General features: G+C 44.2%; 1 protein-coding gene across 1 annotated transcript in view; it reads left to right on the forward strand.

Annotated features, from left to right (window-relative positions):
• Window positions 1-678: 678 nt before the first annotated feature.
• LOC308578211 (uncharacterized protein) overlaps window positions 679-19,200 on the forward strand; it is a gene marked incomplete at both ends in the record, with an annotated part of 54,818 nt that continues 36,296 nt past the window's right edge. Inside the window, 2 exons of the mRNA XM_081178464.1 lie at window positions 679-696; window positions 7,405-7,521. Coding sequence (XP_081034590.1) covers window positions 679-696; window positions 7,405-7,521 — 135 coding nt within the window. The remainder of the gene's footprint in view (window positions 697-7,404; window positions 7,522-19,200) is intronic.

The following is a 19,200-nucleotide window of genomic DNA, read 5'->3' on the forward strand; positions in this document are numbered from 1 at the left end:
CTTAAATCTTTTGCATAATTACATTTAAGCCAGCATATTTCATACATTATCATAGATAGCTTTTTAGAAGGATAAACTTCCTCAAAGTAAAAAGGAAGGAACAGTTTACAGCCTCAAAATAAAATAGGAAAAAAGCCTCTTCCCCTGTTTACACTCCCCCCCTTCTCCAGCCAGTTGCTTTGTTTTCCATGTGCTCTTGGCCTTTTGTCCTGTGGCTCAAGTTTAACGGTTTTATTTTACTATTTACCCATTCCTAATTATGTTTGGTCTATGTAACCTTGTTCTTAACCTGTAATTCCCTTTTTACGACTTTGAGAATTGTTTTCTGCTATAAATCAAGGGGCCCCTTGTCTAGGAGGAAAACATTGCCAAGGTTCTCTAAACAGCTGGCATGAAACATTTGAAAATCTAAGCCCATTTAATTTAGGAACCTGATCAAGATATAATCCAATATATGCCTTGATTAAAAATGCAGTCTATATTCAGATGCCACAACGCTAGAAGTGCAAGGAGAAGGAAGGGAATTTCGTCCATAGGTGGTGGATGTGCACTAAAGTCAAAGTCTACTGGGATATGATTTACAAAGAATTGAAAAAGATCTTTAAATATACTGTTATTAAAAAAACCAGAGGCTATTCTATTGGGTATTGTGGGAGAAGAAATTCCAAAAGTAGACTTATGTATGCTACCATAGCTGTAAGGACATTTTTAGCCCAGAAATGCAAGCGGCAGGAACTTCCAATTTTGGAAGAATGGCAGACAAAAACAATTGAATATGCAGAACTGGCAAAGCTGGCAGTGAAAATCCGAAATCGGCGCGACAAACTGTTTGAAAAGGACTGGAGTAAATTTATAAAAGATGTGAAAGAACATCTGAGAATGTTTGCTGGTTTGATTTAAAATATTTTGTCATGATAATTTTTGAAAGTGATTTACAAATGCTAAAGTAAATTGTTTTAAGTAGAGTAAGAAGGTAAATAGGGCGATATATGTTCAGGTAGGCAGCTGTGGTGGTCTAACGCAATTGAAATATATAAAAAATATATAAATTGTCCAGTAGCACATTGCAGACCAACTCAGTTTGGTCTTGGTAGAAGCTTTTGTATCTGAAGAAGTGGACCTGCATACAAAAAATTATACCAAGAAGAAGCCAAGTTTAGCAAGCCCTGTTTAGGGAAGCTTTTAATGTTTGACGGACTATTGTATTTTAATATTTTGTCGCCAAGAGTGGCTGGGGAAACCCAGCCAGATAGGCGGGGTATAAATTTATTATTATTATTATTATTATTATTATTATTATTATTATTATTATTATTATTATTATTATTATCATCATCATCAGGTGCTACTGGACAATTTTTAAAGGGTGATATAGAAATGCTAAGAGGATCGTGACTGCTTAAGAAAGCCAGGGAGTGGGAGCGGGGGAGGGGGGAGGGGAGTCGACGCTTGGTATGAGCAAAGTTGTATGTGACGATATGACAAAGGAAAAAATAAAAGAGGACTTCTTCTAGGTTCTGTACCCCAAATCCCCCCCCCAAAGAGCCCAATTTCGAGGTCACCATCATCCGGAAGGCTTTTTTCAGCAAACCCTCTGACATACAGAAAGCAAAAGGGACCGGTTTCATTTTCTTTTTTTAATTTTTATTTTATTTATAACATAGTCCACAACAACTCATACATACAAACAGACCCACCACCATTGACTAATTATCAAAATTAAACTCCTATCCCCTTACACAAAGAAAACATAACATAAAAATAAAAGACTTTATTCTGTTAAATGGCCGCCTTATTTACCTCTTGTATACTATTTCTTTTGTATGGGATTATTACAATTTTTCCTAATTATGACTTAAACCACAAAGTCTCCTGTAGAAATTAATTGAAACAAGTCCAAGTGTATATTTTGGGGCACTGTTTGGTAAAGTATTCTCTGCATTTTCCCCATTCCTTTTGGAATTCTTGTCTGGGTTGTGCCCTAATTGTCTCTGTTAATCTGGCCAATTCAGCATGGGGTAAAAGCCTAAGAAAAAGCTAAACAACTTCAATCCTAAAAAAAGTTCAACAATTTAAACCCTAAGAAAAGAGCTCAACAACTTCAATCCTTAAAAAAAGTAAACAACTTTGGTCGGCCCTTATGGCCCTTCACTTCATCAAATCTGGCCCTCTTTGAAAAAAGTTTGGACACCACTGCCTAATAGGAAAGTTTCTGTATTTTTTTTTCACAGGCCCACCAGAAATGTATAAGTGTCCCTTCTTCTTTACTGCACCTCCAGCACAGTTTTTTTGTTTTATACATTTTAGCTATTTTGGCAGGTGTTAAGTACCATCTATAAAACATCTTTTATATAGATGTTCCCCCCACCCCAAGGCAAAAGGGACCAGTTTCTTACGCTGCCTTTCTCTTTCAGCGCGTTGGCCAGGTTGCAGTAGGCGTCAGGGAAGTGGGGCTGGAGCTCAATGGCCCTCTTGTAGGTATCGATTGCCAGATCGATCAGCCCCTGTTCGTAATACACACATGCCAGGTTGCCGTGGACAACAGCGTGGTTGGGACTCAGGCTCAGGGCCCGTAGGTAGGCTGCAACGGCTCTGAAATGAGATCAAGGACTGGTTCAGTTTCATTGTCACCAGGGTGGATAAAAATCTGTTTTTTAAAAAATAAAATGCTTTGGGAGGACGATTAAGAGGATCGAGGCGGGCCGGGACTGCTGATTCTTTTAGATTTGTTAGCGGCCTTCGACATGGTCGATCACAAACTTTTGGACCACCGCCTTGCCAACGTGGGGATTCAGGGCACAGTCAGACAATGGCTGTGCTCCTTTATCTCAGGTCGGGGACAGAGGGTGGCGCTAGGGAGGGAGTTGTCGCTGCGGCACTCCTTGTTGTGTGGAGTGCCGCAGGGCACAATCCTTTCCCAGATGCTTTTCAATATCTTTATGCGCCCCCTTGCCCAGATTGTCCGGAGTTTAGGGCTGAGTTGTCGTCAATATGCTGATGACACCCAACTTTATCTGTCAATGGACTCGGCCCCAGACACACTGACCAGATGCTTGGAAGCCGTGGCTGGGTGGCTGCGTGGGAGCCAGTTGAAGTTAAATCCTTCGAAGACAGAGGTCCTCTGGCTGGGTCAGGACAACATGGGGTTGGGGGGCCAACTCCCATCTCTTGTGGGGGCGCAATTAGTGCCAGAGCCTTCTGTCAAGAGCTTGGGTGTAACCTTCGATGCCTCTCTTTCCATGGAGGCACAGGTTGCAGCCACAGCAAAGGTGGCATTTTTCCACCTCCGCCGTATTAAGGAATTGGTTCCTTACCTTTCTCGCCCTGATCTGGCCAGTGATCCATGCGATGGTCACCTCCAGGCTTGATTATTTTAACTCGCTCTATGCTTAGACTCACTCTGACACCCTATATGGGATTTGGTATATAAATTTTCCCGTGGCTTTTTTGCTGGCCCATGTAGCACCAGCATGGATAGCTGGCTTGGGTGAATAGCTGATGTTTCCTCCCTTTGTAGTCTTGATGAGGCTGCATTTTAAGCTGTATTTTAATTAACTGGGGTTTTTTTCTATTCTATTTTATTGTAATTTATATTTGGTGTTAGCCGCCCTGAGCCCGGCCCTGGCCAGTGAGAGCGGGGTAGAAATAAATAAATAAATAAATAATTCGGGGAAGAATTATTTGTTTTAAGTTTTTCATGTGTGCGAAAACTCAGTCCAAGTTTTTCTTGGGGAAAAAATGTTTCAGCACATCAGTTAAGCAACATGGATACATATGCTACCATGTTACTGTTTTAGTGAAATAAATTGCTTAAATTGTTATGAAGGAAATGTTTCTTTTCTCCTTCCAATCAAGTGCAGCAGAAAAGTTGTTCAAATAAAAAGTGTTCACTTATTAAAACTCACCATCATTTCGTCACAATCGGGCTGTATATAGCAGAACCAAATCATTTTGATATAACTGTAGAAAAGACTCTGAAGTTAGGATTCCAAAAAGGAAACCTGCCTCCGTTTGTCAATATTAAGAGGATGCCAGCAAGGCTGAACCTTCCGGTAAAAGGGGGATTTAAATCAAGTCTTATGGATTTGGGATTTAAATCAATTTGCTTTAAATAAAATCAACCCTCTAGGCATCAATGGGAGTTAGTTTGGGTATGGGTGCAACCACTAAACTGAGAATATAAGACGTAATGTGATTATACGCAAAACCAATAAAAAACATTTATATAAAAAAGAGAATATAAGCTCTATGCCTATTTGCTTACCTGTCAAATATACGCGCCTCCTTCAAGACGTTCCCCAGATTAATGTAAGCATCCAGGAAGTTGGGGTCCAGGGTCACCGCCTGAAAATATTTAAGATAATAGATTTTTGTTACTAATACAGTCATACCTCAGGTTGAAGTAGCTGCGGGTTAAGCATTTTCGGGTTGTGCTCCGTGGCGACCTAGAAGTAACAGAGCCCGTTACTTCCGGGTTCTGCAGCTTGCGCACGTGCAGACACTCAAAATGATGCCACACGCATCTACGGAAGCAGCAAATTGTGACCCGAGCATGTTCGCTTCAGGATGCGAACGGGGCCCCGGAACGGATCCCGTTCGCATCCAGAGGTACCACTGTATAACAGCATGGTTACTTTTAAATAAGTGGGTCAACTTTGACCTAGGCTGCCTCCTACCTACCTTCCTACCTTATCGATCTACCGACTTTATCTTATTATCTATCTACTTGCCTACCTATCTTATCTATCTATCTATCTATCTATCTATCTATCTATCTATCTATCTACCTACCCTATCTATCAAATCTATCTACCTACCTACCATCTAATCCAGGTGTGGCCCAACTTGGTCCTCCAACCCCCATCATCCCTACCTAACAGGACCAGTGGTCAGGGACAATGTGAGTTGTAGTCCCAAAACAGCTGGAGGGCCAGGTTTGGCCATGCCTGAATCTATCTACCTACTCAATCAATCAATCTAACTAATCTATCTATCCATCTACCAACCTTTCTTATATATGTATCTATCTAATCTACCTACCTAATCTATCTATCTAATCTAATCTAATCTAATCTAATCTAACTATCTATCATCTATCTAATCCAGTGTTTCCCAACCTTTTTTGGGCAAAGGCACACTTGTTTGATGAAAAAAATCTCGAGGCACACCACCATTACAGCCCCGTGACGTCAGCGCGCAGCGTCACTTGAGCTCCTTCTCCTGCTCGTTCAGGGCCGCAGTGGCGTAGCGTGGGTTGTCAGCACCCGGGACAATGCAAGTAATTTGCGCCCCCTAACCCGTGGATTTGCGCCCCCTAACACTAACCCCCAGATGTTGCGCCCGGTGTGGCCGGCCCCCCCTGCACCCCCCACGCTAGGCCACTGATCCATAGCTAAAAGCAGAAGTCGACAAATGTGTCCTGTTTTTTGCTCTTCAAAATGTGGCAACCCGAAGACCCCCAGGGACCGTCCAACCAGCCTAGGAAGTGTGCTCTGGTCGCGGGGGAGGAGACACGAGGCATTGCCATCCACACCTGGAATTGAGGAGGAGCTGGAAAGGTCCTTTGGTTTCACACCCAGGACCCATTTTTTCTCTCTTCTTTTGAGAAAGGGGTGGGAAACGGGATTTGGAGGGCGCATGTGTGCGTGTAGCTGAGCTCCAGTTGCTCTGGGCATTTCTGGACGGGGCCGGTAGCGTCTCTCCTAACCCCTCCCCACCCCGGTCTCCAGCCCCCCCCCCCGCCCAAAGGCTTCCCCCTACCTGGCCAAAGTTCCACCCGAAGCTGGAGATGCGGTTCGCGCTGCCCACGAAGAGGACGCCGAACTCGGAGAGGACGTATTCCTTGCGCTCAGCGCAGCGGCGCAGCTAGCCGCTCAGGGGCCCGGGGCGGCGCGCGCGTCCTGCAGCCAGGGGCGAGTGCCATGGGGGCGAGCCATGGCAGGGCGCGCTGCGTGGAGCCTCGCTGCAGCCTCCCCCTCAGCTGTAGGGAGGCTGAGGCGGTGGGCAGAGGCCAGAGCGGAGCTTGCGGGCAGTTCGCCCGCAGACGCATGGCTCAGGCACGCTGCAGGCACCGAGGTGTGGCGCCCAGTGCCCCCCGCCTCGCCTAGCTACCAGTGGCATAGGAAGGGGTCTGCGGTGGGTGCGGGGCTGAAAGGACAGACAAGGCTCCAGCAACCACCCCCACCGCCAAGTCCGCCGGTCCTGCAATCCCTTGCACGCTGACTTGGAAGTACAGTGGTACCTCGGGTTACATACGCTTCAGGTTACAGACTCCGCTAACCCAGAAATAGTACCTCGGGAGGGGCAGAGAGCTGCGAGTGCGCCCCCCGCAGATGTTGCGCCCAGTGCGGCCGGCCCCCCCTGCACCCCCCACGCTACGCCACTGCAGGGCCGGGTCGCCGCCGTGAGGGAAGGGCGCCGGGGCGCTGCTGCTGCTGCTGCTGCCGCCGCCGCTCCCGGCAGGCATGGGCCCAGCTGAGGCGGCGGCGGCTGTTGTGGTGGTGGCGGCGATAGCGGGCGGAGGAGGGAGCGGCGGCGGGGCCGAGGTAGCCGGCGGCGGCGGGGGAGGCGGCGGCGGTGGAGCAGGAGGGCGGCCGAGGCCGGTGAGGGAGTAGGGTTGCCCGGGGCTTGAGGAGCAGTCGCCGGGAGTTGCTGCTGCTGTTGCTGCTGCTGCCCGGACATGCCGGCCACCTCCTTGTCCGCTGTCTCGCGCTCCTCCCTTTTGCGCGCGCTGCCCCACCGCTGCCCCATTGGCCGGGTCCTGTCAGCTGATCCTGTGTTATTTCCTATGTGTGTGTGTGAGGGGAGAATGGAGAGAGAAACCTCGGCACCACCACCGCGGAGCCGCCCCCGGCTCGACGCGGATCCTCGCCGCCGCCGCCCCGCCTCTCGCCGCCCGACTCGCCCGCCTCCCTCCCACGGCACACCAGGCAATCTCTCGCGGCACACTAGTGTGCCGCGGAACACCGGTTGGGAAACACTGATCTAATCTATCTATGCAAGGAATATCAACTGTACGAGAAATGGTACCAACTAATGGTACTAACAGGACACCGGAGGCCCATTGCAGCTGAAAAAATGCCTCCAGTTTTAATATAAAAAAGAATGGGAAACGTTTATTGCATATTGACAAAAGCAGTGCACACAGGTTAATACATTAGCAGGATTAATTTTTTTAAAAAACCCCACCTGTAATGGTTAAATTTAAAGTAGAATCATAGAATCATACAGCTGGAATAGACCACAAGGGCCATCGAGTCCAACCCTCTGCCAAGCAGGAAACACCATCAGAGCACTCCTGACATATGGTTGTCAAGCCTCTGCTAACTGGGACTTTTCTCTTGCTTTTCTTTTGTGCAAATACCCCCTTCCCCCTGTACCTACCTACCTCTCGACCCTCCCAAGGCCTGCTACCTGAAAGCCATCGAGACCCAACCCAACTTTGCTGTGGCATGGAGTAACCTCGGCTGTGTGTTCAATGCGCAAGGGGAAATCTGGCTGGCGATTCATCACTTTGAGAAGGTAACTGTTACAGAGTTTCTGGGCTCTAGATGGGAAGGCCTGGAAAAATAATGATAATGATAACAATCCAATATAAGCCCCATTAATTGGGCTAGTAGCGTTCTCTCTTCTTCTGTTAAATAATGTTTTATTAATTTTTCATTAATCACAATCCATTAGAAGCCCCATTAATTGGGTTAGTAGCGTTCTCTCTTCTTCTTTTAAAGAATTTATTATTTTCATTCATAGCAATCTGATTTAAGCCCTATTAATTGGGCAAGTGGCATTCTCTTTGTAAATTATTTTTTCATTAATTTTTTCATTAATAACAATCCCATATGAGCCCCATTAATTGGGCTAGTGACATTCTCTTTTTAAATTATTTTTTATTAATTTTTTTATTAATAACAATCAAATATAAGCCACATTAATTGGGCTAGTAGCATTCTCTCTTCTTTTAAATATTTTTTTATCATTTCTTTCATGAATAACCTGATCTAAGCCCCATTAATTGGGCAAGTAGCATTCTCTTTTGAAATATTTTTTTACTAATTTTTTTCATTCATAACAATCCAATTTAAGCCCCATTGGGCTAGTTGCATTCTTGCTGCCGTCGTTGCAGACATAAGAAGTCTTATACCTAGTGAGAAGGCTTCTGGCTTTTTTGACAAATGTATTTTCAAACATTTTCTTTAAATTCATCATATATTATTTCCCAGAAAGCCTTGACCAATGTCACATAATAACAGATGCATATTAGTATATCGCTGCTTCGCAAGATGTTGCAGGGCTGAATGAAGTGGTTTGTAATAACACTGTCAAAATTGGATGCAATTTTTAAATATATACAGTGGTACCTCGTTTTACATAGACTTCAGGTTATACACTCCGCTAACCCAGAAATCGTGCTTCAGGTTAAGAACTTTGCTTCAGGATGAGAACAGAAATCGTGCTCTGGCGGCTCAATGGTAGCAGGAGGCCCCATTAGCTAAAGTTCAGGTTAAGAACAATTTCAGGTTAGCAAAGAAGGAAAACTACCCAAGACTTTCTTTTCAATGACGAAAAACTGTAATCTAATTGATGTTTGGAGACTTAGACATCCACTGGAGAAACAGTTTACATTTTATTCGGAACCAAATCAGTCAATGTCAAGAATAGATCAAATTTGGGTCTCGAATGAACTAACTCCAAGAATTCGGCAAATTGAAATTCAGCCAAGAGTAATTTCAGACCACAGTCCAATAAAATTGGAAATTAAAGGTTATGAAGAAAGATCATTTAGATGGAGAATTAACGATTACCTCTTGGGTGATCAAAAAATCATACAAGAGGCGCAAAAGAAGTTGATGGAATATTTTATGGACAATGCCAATAAGTCAGGTAAATGGCTCGCGTGGCAAATTAAGAAAAGAAAGGAACAAAACATAATCAACAAAATTATTGTGGATGGAGAAGAGATTGAGAACCCGAAAGGCATTAGAAAAGGATTCTTGGACTTTTATAATCATTTGTACAGCAACAGAGAAAAGAACAATTTGAAGAGAATAGAAAGATATTTAAAAGAAAAAAAGGTGCAAAAGATCCCGACAGAAAAGAAAGACAGACTGAATGCCCCAATTGAGAATGAGGAAATAATAGAGGTCATAAAAGAATTGAAAAAAGGAAAGGCTCCAGGACCAGATGGATTTACAGCCAGTTATTACAAAGAATTGAGGCACACCCTGACGGTACCACTGAAAGAAGTTATGAATAATATTTTGAAGGAAAAAGATATTCTGGAAACTTGGAAAGAAGCCTTCATCATACTTATTCCCAAGCAAGATTCTGATTTAACACACGATCTCATTGTTAAACACAGACTATAAGATTTTTGCTGGAATATTAGCAAAAAGATTAAAAAAGGTATTGAGAGAATTTATTCACGATGATCAAGCAGGGTTTCTTCCAGGCAGGCAGATGAAACATAATGTGAGAAATATAATAAATGTTTTGTAATATCTGTCTGCTAGGAATGAGAAACAAGCTATACTAATGTTTGTAGATGCGGAGAAGGCATTTGATAATACAGTGGTGCCTCGCAAGACGAAATTAATTCATTCCGCAAGTTTTTTCTTCTTGCGAGTTTTTCGTCTTGCGAAGCACCGTTTCCCATAGGAATGCATTGAAAATCAATTAATGCGTTCCTATGGAAACCGCTTTCAAGGCTGGCGGTGCGGAGAAGGGCTTTTCTCCCCACCGCAAGCCTTCAGGACAGATACGGGAACAGAGGGGAAGGGGCGCAGCGCTTCTCCTCTGTTCCCGGGGCTTGCGGTGGGAGGAGGGTTTTTCCTCCCCACCGCCAACATTCAGAACAGCATTCTGAATGTTGGCGGTGGGAAGGAAAACCCTCCTCCCACCGCAAGTCTTCAGGACAGCCACCCGAAGGCTGGCGCGGGGAGAAGGTCTCTCCGCCCCACCGCCAGCCTTCGGAGAGCCTTCCGAAGCCTGGCGGCGGGAGGAGGTCTCTCCGCCCCACCGCCAGGCTTCGGAGCAGCCTTCTGAAGGCTGGCGGTGGGGCGGAGAGACCTTCTCCCGCCGCCAGGCTTCGGAGCAGCCTTCTGAAGGCTGGCGGTGGGGCAGAGAGACCTCCTCCCGCCGCCAGGCTTCGGAGCATCCTTCCGAAGCCTGGCGGCGGGAGGAGGTTTCTCCACCCCACCGCCAGGCTTCAGAGCAGCCTTCCAAAGGCTGGCGGCGGGAGGAGGTCTCCACACCACCGCCAGCCTTCGGAGGAGGTCCGAGGACAGTGGGGAAGACGTGCTGCGCTTCCCCGCTGTCCCGGAGATTTCCCTATGGGCTTTCGTCTTGCGAAGGAAGCCCATAGGGAAATTCGTTTTGCGAAGCGCCTCCAAAACGGAAAACCCTTTCGTCTAGCGGGTTTTCCGTCTTGCGAGGCATTCGTCTTGCGAGGCACCACTGTATATCATGGGAATTTGTGTTAAAAAATTTAGAATTTATGGAAGTGGGGAACGATTTCTATAATGGAATAAGGGCGATTTATACAGAGCAAAGAGCTAAATTGATTGTGAATAATGTAATAACAGAAGAAGTGAAGATATGGAAGGGTATAAGACAGGGTTGTCCTCTCTCGCCACTGTTATTCATAATGGTTCTGGAAGTCCTCTTGAGTGCAATTAGACGAAATGAATTAATAAAAGGGGTGACAGTAGGTCAAAACGAATATAAAGTTAAAGCCTTTGCTGATGACCTGGTAATAACGATAGAAGATCCTTTAAAGAGTTTAAATGTGGAGATGGAATTTGGCAAGGTGGCCGGGTTTATATTAAATGTGGGAACCAGTTGACGGAAACCAGCCGTCATTTTGGGGTGCAAGGCAAAGAAAAAACACACACAAAGGCAAATGTCTCCATGGACGGAGGGCAAAAAAGCTCCTTCCTCTCTCTCCTCCGATTTTATTATCCTTTGTTCTCTCCAGCCGCATGGCAGCATTCCAATGTCTCACGTTACCTCATCCGGTCAAGCTTTAACCCACCCACAAACCATATAGGGTTACAGTGCCCAGAGGGGAGAACCTAACTCCTTATAGGGTCAATACATTCTAATACATTGTAAGCTCAGAGTGCTGGTCACCGAGGTCAGCAAGGCACCAGGTGGCACTACAAGCCTTTTCCATGACTTCCTGGCTCCCACATGCCCTCTTTCTTTATTTATTTAATCAGAGTCATATATGTCAGTACCAATACGGTTATATCGAGCGCGATAGGCGACTCTTGTGAGACCGGAAGCGGGCCGCGGACTGGAGAACCATGCAGTACATACAGAAATTAAAGAAGGAATACATTGTATACAGCAACACAAAATAATGCAAATAACTACTATAATGATCACTAAAATCAATAAATGTCGAAGCCAACTTCCATCCGGAAGCCAAGAATATAACCATGCCCATGGATCAACGGAAGGAGGGGGGGCAAACGGATTGTGGGCTACCATGGTTTCCATATGGTCGATTGTCGCAGATATGCTGACATTATTATCAGGAATAAACATGCAACAGTGAGAATGAACAAGCGCACAAACTCCTCCTTTTGAAGCTAAAATCACATTCAAAGTATAACGATTCTGTAAAACCACTTCTCTCATTGCAGACACCTCCTGGTTGAGTTCCTTCAAAGCTTTTATGGTATCATTGAATAATCCTTCAGTCCAATTTGCTAGCCGATGGAGGTCCCTATAGTTCATTGCTGCACCCACCGAGGGCAGCAAGGCCCGAGAGACCTGGGTACCGATATATTGATTTATGGGTGAATTTACCTCCCGACGATTTCGTAGTCTAAGAGAAGATGGTAACTTATCAACCTTATACAACAACGGAACCACGAGACCCAATGTACATGTGCCTGTGAGGTTTCGAGGAATGGCTTTGTATGCTTTTTCGCCACAAAGCAACCATAACTCTCTTTGGAGTAAATAGCTGATATTACTACTCTGTTGGGACCAATTAAAGGCTTCAGTAAATAAGGAACTGATATGAAATTGCTCATCTGTGGCATTTGCTAAGCCAGGGATAGAAGAATTCAGACTCCAATTTGCATGGTAGGTTTCTTTCCTAGTTTTTAGCCATGCACTGCTATCGCTTCTAAAGCACTGAGATTGGTCACTGTATGTTCCTGTAAGAGAACAAGAGCTATTAAACATGAATTTCAATGTATATTGACAGTTTGGATATATGCCCCATGATTCTTTCCCCTCTTTAATTTGAAAACAAATGGGGGCAGGCTCATGGAGGGTCAATTGTACTGGAGGCCAAAAAGTTTGCTTAGGGGATATAATATCAGTAAATTGAAAAGATCCATTGACAGGCACGCCATGAAGCATTATGCCTGAATGACTGGCAAAGGGCGGCATGTGCATACATAACCAACATTTAGAAGCATGCAATAAACTGGTAAACTTAATCATATCTTGTACAAAAATATTATTCCTCCATATCTTATGATAATTTTCTCCCCTAAAAGTCTTATTCAACAATGCTGTTCTTATAGTTCGAGAGTGGCTGAGCCGTGGATACTGCCAGCCAGAGTAGGATTCAGGCGACAGCTGCTTGCCAGCCGATAAGGTGAAATATGGTGGCTGCAACTGGATTGTGTCGTCTGCTTCTCATCCTTGTATAATGATGCAGCAAAAGATGGCAAGGCAAATGGTTAGGAAGGCACTTCTGTAGTTGAAGGGACTCGCCATGGCCGCACGCATCGAGCTGGAACCCACAAAGGCTTGTCCTCGACGTCCACTGCCGCGTACCCTCGTCCCCACGTGATCAGCGGAACAGGTCCATGCCACGCGGGATCAGGCAAGCGTCGGTACACCACCAAGGGGCGGGGGAGTGCCTCCTCCTTCCTAAAATGCAATTCCGCGGGAGTATGGGTCCTATTATGTGGATATAAAAGATGGTTAAGTACAAAAAGAACTTGGTGAACAGCCGAAGGGATATCTGCCGTTGGTATGCTTCGGCCGCCAAGCTGTTTAAGCAATAGTGTTTTGAACGTCAGGTGTGCTCTTTCCACTATAGCTTGACCTGTGGAGTTAAAGGGTATGCCATGAGTTAATTTCACATTCCACAACATACAAAATTCCGAAAATGTTTTAGAAATATATGCTGGACCATTATCAGTTTTGATACGCGCAGGTTTACCCATGACTGAGAAACAGCGGATAGTGTGCTGAATGACATGCCGAGCTGTTTCCCCCCTCATGGGCGTAGCCCATATGAATCCAGAGTGGGTGTCCACCGTGAGGTGAACCTTGGAGAGTGGAGCCAACACAGGTGTGTGTGTGACATCCATCTGCCAACACGCCAATGCAGACGTGCCCCTAGGATTGACAGCATCAAAAGGAATGGCCAGCTGAGATTTAGAACAAGAAGCACATTGGGAAACTATATCCCTTGCTTGGGCCAAAGGAATAGAAAAATGCTTTGCCAATGCTTTCGCAGGAAGGTGAAAGGTGTTATGACCTAGTATAGGGTCAGAAAAGAGAGAAAAGGTAGAAATGTCCCTCAGAGCCACATCTGCTCTTGCATTGCCCTCTGCTAAATACCCTGGGTGTGATGTGTGGGAGCGAAGATGTGCAACATAATAAGATAACTCTCTGTGCTGAAGTAAGGCCTGCAGGCCAAGAAACAAGGAAAACAAGTCAGAATCCAAGGAAGGAGTTATATAAGATATTGGTAAACTAGCAAAAAGGCGATATACATACTGAGTATCCACAATAAGATTGAAAGGTTGAGTAGGAAAGGATTGAAAGGCAAGAATCACAGCTGCTAGCTCAGCTCACTGGGCAGAAGACTGTGGAGGGGTATATAAACATTTCCATTTTCCTCCCTCCTCCCATGTCACCACCCCCCTACTTCTTGTTCTATCCATGAAGAGGGTTAGTGCAGAGGGGAGAGGTGTGAGAGACAAGGGGGTAGCCAAACATAGGTGACCTGTGTCAGAAATGTCAAACGGTCATCCTTTGGAGGGTTAAAAATGATGACACCTATAAAATCAGCTAAAGCAATTTGCACGTGAACGTCCTTTGATAACAATGTCTGATGTGGATTCAATTACTGAATAAATGTTCTTCGGTGGGGTATGTGGTAGATGTAACCATTCTATAATGCAGATAGTCTTCTTCTTGTTCCGCCTGAGCATATAAAATTCCTGTTGGCAACGATGTAGCAAATACGGCCAGGTGCAGCTCGTGTGCAGCACCTCTAGGTGGCGCATGTGGAAAGGTTTCAATGCTTCACCCACAAAATGTTGACAAAGTGTAGGGGAGTTCCGCATGCCTTGAGGACAATCCACTGATAACGTTGCGAATCGTGATATACTGGCAATGTAAAAGCAAACTGTTCCTTGTCTGCTGGAGCCAGTGGGATGAAGATGGTTCAATGTGGCCGAAAGTCAATTGTTCAGAGATAAGCTGTTCAGAAACAGGATGGTGCCATTGCTGCGGATTTTTCTTTTGGTGGAGGCCACCGTTCTACCCACATTGAGGTATCGGTGATCCTGGTTCGCCACGCTGGAAACGTTGTATCGGTGGCTACAGGCTGGTTTTCATTGAGCGCTGCTGCTAGCAGATGAATCTTGTGGGTGGCTGTATCACCAGACTGACAAATGCGAAGCATGGCTGCTGTGTCTGTGGCAGGATTGTGTATTATCGGTCTTAACGCAACCTTACAATCCTCTTTGGCATATTCAAAGGCCAATTGTTTGATAATTATTTGTTTGGCTTCAGGATTTTCAATTTGTCTACTCACTGCTGTAATCAGCCTGTCCATAAAGGAAGAATATGATTCTCTTGCCTCTTGCCTGATTGAACCCCACCTTGATTGAATACTGGTGGGTTCTGGGATTTTTCTCATTGCTTGTTGAGCAGCAAGAGCAGTATCCCTCAATAAAATCTGCAGCAGTGTGGCTTGTACTGAAGCCTGAGCAAAGGGCCCACGGCCCATCATAGCATCCATCACATCTGCGAGGGTAATATTAGGATTATTCCCTCTTGCTTGTTGCAGTAAGGCAGGAGCATAACCATGACAGGCGATTTCCCATTCATGAGCAAATAATACACCAGCTGATGGAGGTAAAACTGTACGTGCCAAAAGCTTGATGTCATCTGGAACCAACAGCTGGGCTAATGTGGCTTCCAAAAGAGCCTGTGTGAATGGTGCTTGCAGTCCATTTGTCCTGACTGACAATTGGAGCTCTTTCAAGATTTTAAAGTCAAAAGGTTGGTGCTGGGCTTGAGTTCCTGCTGGAGCACCAGCAGGGGGCACAATAACAGGGAATGCCATGGTATCCTGAGATAAGGAACAGGCAAGGGCTGCACGTTGAAAGGGGGTAGCTGGTTCTGCTGCTGAAAGAGCAGGGTCATTTCCAGCCAGACCACGATATTTTTGCAGGATTGGGTCCTCTAGTGAGGAACTATAATCTGGAGGCTTGGGTTCTGGAGCTGCTGGCAGGGCAAGGATTGGAACAAACTCTAACACAGCAGACTGGATTAAAGAAGCTGGAGGTTGTGATGGCAATGCAGCCAGGGAGATATTTTTTGGTGATAAAGAGCCCATAGCGTAATGAACCTTGCACCATGCATTTAAAATCCGAGTACTGATGCTGGGGAGCTCATGAAAATGTTCACCAATCTTGTCCCAAAGTTTCAGTTCCCAAGTCCCATTTGCAATTACACCCAAGTCCCAGGGAGAATGTTCATCAATGGCCAGAATGAGCTGTATCAAATCACCCTCGGGAACTTCCAGTTTGTTGGAGGAGAGGAGAAATTTTAAGTCTTTTAAAAATTTCTGTTGGGGAGTAGTCAAAGAGCTGCCCATTTTTCAAAAATCAATATAATAGAAGGGATCGAACTCACCGGGATCTTTTTTAAAGATGTAGAGCGCTTTGCAATCCTTGCCGGACGTAGTGAGTCGATGATAACCACTGCTTGGATCAAAAATCCTCTCAGTTTCTTTTAAAATCCTCTTAGTCTGCCTCAGACTGTTTGCTTCCAGTTGCTTCTTTTTTCCCTTTTAAAAACCTCAGCCGTATCCTTTTATTCTGCCTCAGAGAGGGCACCACTTGTGGGAACCAGTTGACGGAAACCAGCCGTCATTTTGGGGTGCAAGGCAAAGAAAAAACACACACAAAGGCAAATGTCTCCATGGACGGAGGGCAAAAAAGCTCCTTCCTCTCTCTCCTCCGATTTTATTATCCTTTGTTCTCTCCAGCCGCATGGCTGCATTCCAATGTCTCACGTTACCTCATCCGGTCAAGCTTTAACCCACCCACAAACCATATAGGGTTACAGTGCCCAGAGGGGGGAACCTAACTCCTTATAGGGTCAATACATTCTAATACATTGTAAGCTCAGAGTGCTGGTCACCGAGGTCAGCAAGGCACCAGGTGGCACTACAAGCCTTTTCCATGACTTCCTGGCTCCCACAATTAAATAAGAAAAAAACCAAAGTAATGATTAAGAATATGGACCAAAGTGCAATAGAAGTAATGCAACGAGAATCAGGGATTGAAGTGGCGAAGAAGGTAAAATATCTGGGAATATGGTTAACTCCAAGAAATATTGATTTATTTCAAAACAACTATATACCGGTGTGGAACAGAATCAAAAAAGTTTTGTAAGTTTGGGGAAGGATGAAACTTTCTTTTTGGGGTAGAATCTCAACGATCAAAATGAGTGTGCTTCCAAAGATGTTATTTTTGTTCCAAATGATTCCTATAATTAGGGGGACAACGACTTTCAAAGAGTGGCAAATTCAAGATATATCTGGCAGGGCAAAAAGCCAAGAATACAATGTAAGTTATTGACAGATGCAAAGGAAAGAGGAGGCTTTGCGCTGCCAGATTTGAAATTATATTATGAAGCGTCTTGTCTCTGCTGGTTAAGGGAATGGATAAAATTAAAAAACAATAAACTGTTAGAGTTAGAAGGATTTGATAATAGATTTGGGTGGCACGTGTATTTGTGGTTGGAGAAGAAGAAAAGTCACAAGGGTTTTGAGAATCACATTTTCAGGAGCTCCATAATAGAAATATGGGATAGGTGTAAAAATATATTAGAACCCAAAGTTCCACACTGGTTGTCTCCATTAGAGGTTATGAGTGTAAAGAAAATCAATATGAGAGGGAATTGGATCACTTACGGAGAGCTAATAATTAAAGAAGGGGGGAAATGGAAAATGAAGCCATATGAACAAGTAAAAGAACATGTGTTTGATTGGTTGCATTATTTTCAGGTAAATGAAATGTTTAAAAAGGATTTAAAAGAGTGGATATACGGAAAAAGAATCGAAATTTCAAATAGAGATGATAAACAATGATTATAAGATATTGTCAAAAATGTATAAAATGTTGTTGGATTGGCAAACGATGGACGAGGAGGTAAAGTCGGTTATGATACATTGGGCCAGAGACTTTGGTTATAATATACAATTGGCTGACTGGGAAAAATATTATGAAAATGGAAAAAGGAAAATATTATGAAAATGGTATATAGATGGTACATAACACCGGTTAAGTTAGCAAAAATGTTCAAAACATGTAATAAGTGTTGGAAATGTAAAGAAAAAGAAGGATCTTTTTTCCATATGTGGTGGGAATGTAAGAAGGTAAAGGGTTTCTGGGAAATGATATATAATGAGTTGAAGAAGATGCTTAAATACACATTTGTAAGGAAACCAGAAGCCTTTTTGTTAGGAATAACTGGAAGAGAGATAAATAGAAAGGATTACAAACTTTTCCAATACGCAGTAACAGCGGCAAGAATATTAATGGCCCAAAAATGGAAACAAGAGGAGCTACCGACCCTTGAAGAGTGGAGAATGAAACTTATGGACTATGCAGAACTGGATAAACTGACTGGGAAGATTAGATATCAATGGGATCACAAGTTCATCGAGGACTCGGGAAAGTTTACAGATTATCGGAAAAGCATATGTGACGAACAGACAACGCTAGTGGGATTTAAAGAGGCTTTGTGAAAGTTAAAGATGTATTGTAAAAAAGAAATAGAACTGAAAGGATAATATTAAATGGCAATATAAATTTAGAGAATGCATAAAAATAGAAAATATGGATTGGTGGAAAAGCTTGTGGAAGTCCAAAAAGTTGAAATTTGTGAATACTGTTTGGGATGGCGAATTTGTAAATAGGAAAATTTAATAAAAATTATTATTATTATTTAAAAAAAGAACAATTTCAGGTTAAGAACAGACCTCCGGAACGAATTAAGTACTTAACCCAAGCTACCACTGTATAATATTTTTTTAGTTTTCACAAAAAACCAAATCATTAAATTAAATAATATTTTTTAAAAAAACAACTGTATACACAATCAATGTTAATCCCACATTATGGGATTATTTGACTTGCCTCCCCTGGTTCCTTTGTATTATCATCATTCATTATCATCACTGGAGAGCCAGTGTGGTGTAGTGGTTAAGAGCGGTAGACTCATAATCTGGGGAACCGGGTTCGCGTCTCCACTCCTCCACATGCAGCTGCTGGGTGACCTTGGGCCAGTCACACTTCTCTGACGTCTCTCAGCCCCACTCACCTCACAGAGTGTTTGTTGTGGGGAAGGAAGGGAAAGGAGAATGTTAGCCGCTTTGAGATTCCTTAAAGGGAGTGAAAGGCGGGATATCAAATCCAAACTCTTCTTCTTCTTCAATAAAATCATCATCACTAATTTAAGGTTATCAGATTTTTTTTCAATGAGTCCGGGGATACTTTTCAACTTAAATGGATTTTGTATGGGGACTGATTTGTAAATCCGGGGACTGTCCTTACTCCAGAGGAGGGCAACCAAAATGGTCAAAGGCCTGGAAACGATGCCTTATGAGGAACGGCTAAGGGAGCTGGGCATGTTTAGCCTGGAGAAGAGGAGGTTAAGGGGTGATATGATAGCCATGTTCAAATATAGAAAAGTATGTCACATAGAGGAGGGAGAAAGGTTGTTTTCTGCTGCTCCAGAGAAGCGGACACGGAGCAATGGATCCAAACTACAAGAAAGAAGATTCCACCTAAACATTAGGAAGAACTTCCTGACAGTAAGAGCTGTTTGACAGTGGAATTTGCTGCCAAGGAGTGTGGTGGAGTCTCCTACTTTGGAGGTCTTTAAGCAGAGGCTTGACAACCATATGTCAGGAGTGCTCTG

This window comes from Podarcis bocagei (assembly GCF_964188305.1).
Source record: "Podarcis bocagei genome assembly, chromosome: W".
Taxonomy (NCBI): domain Eukaryota; kingdom Metazoa; phylum Chordata; class Lepidosauria; order Squamata; family Lacertidae; genus Podarcis; species Podarcis bocagei.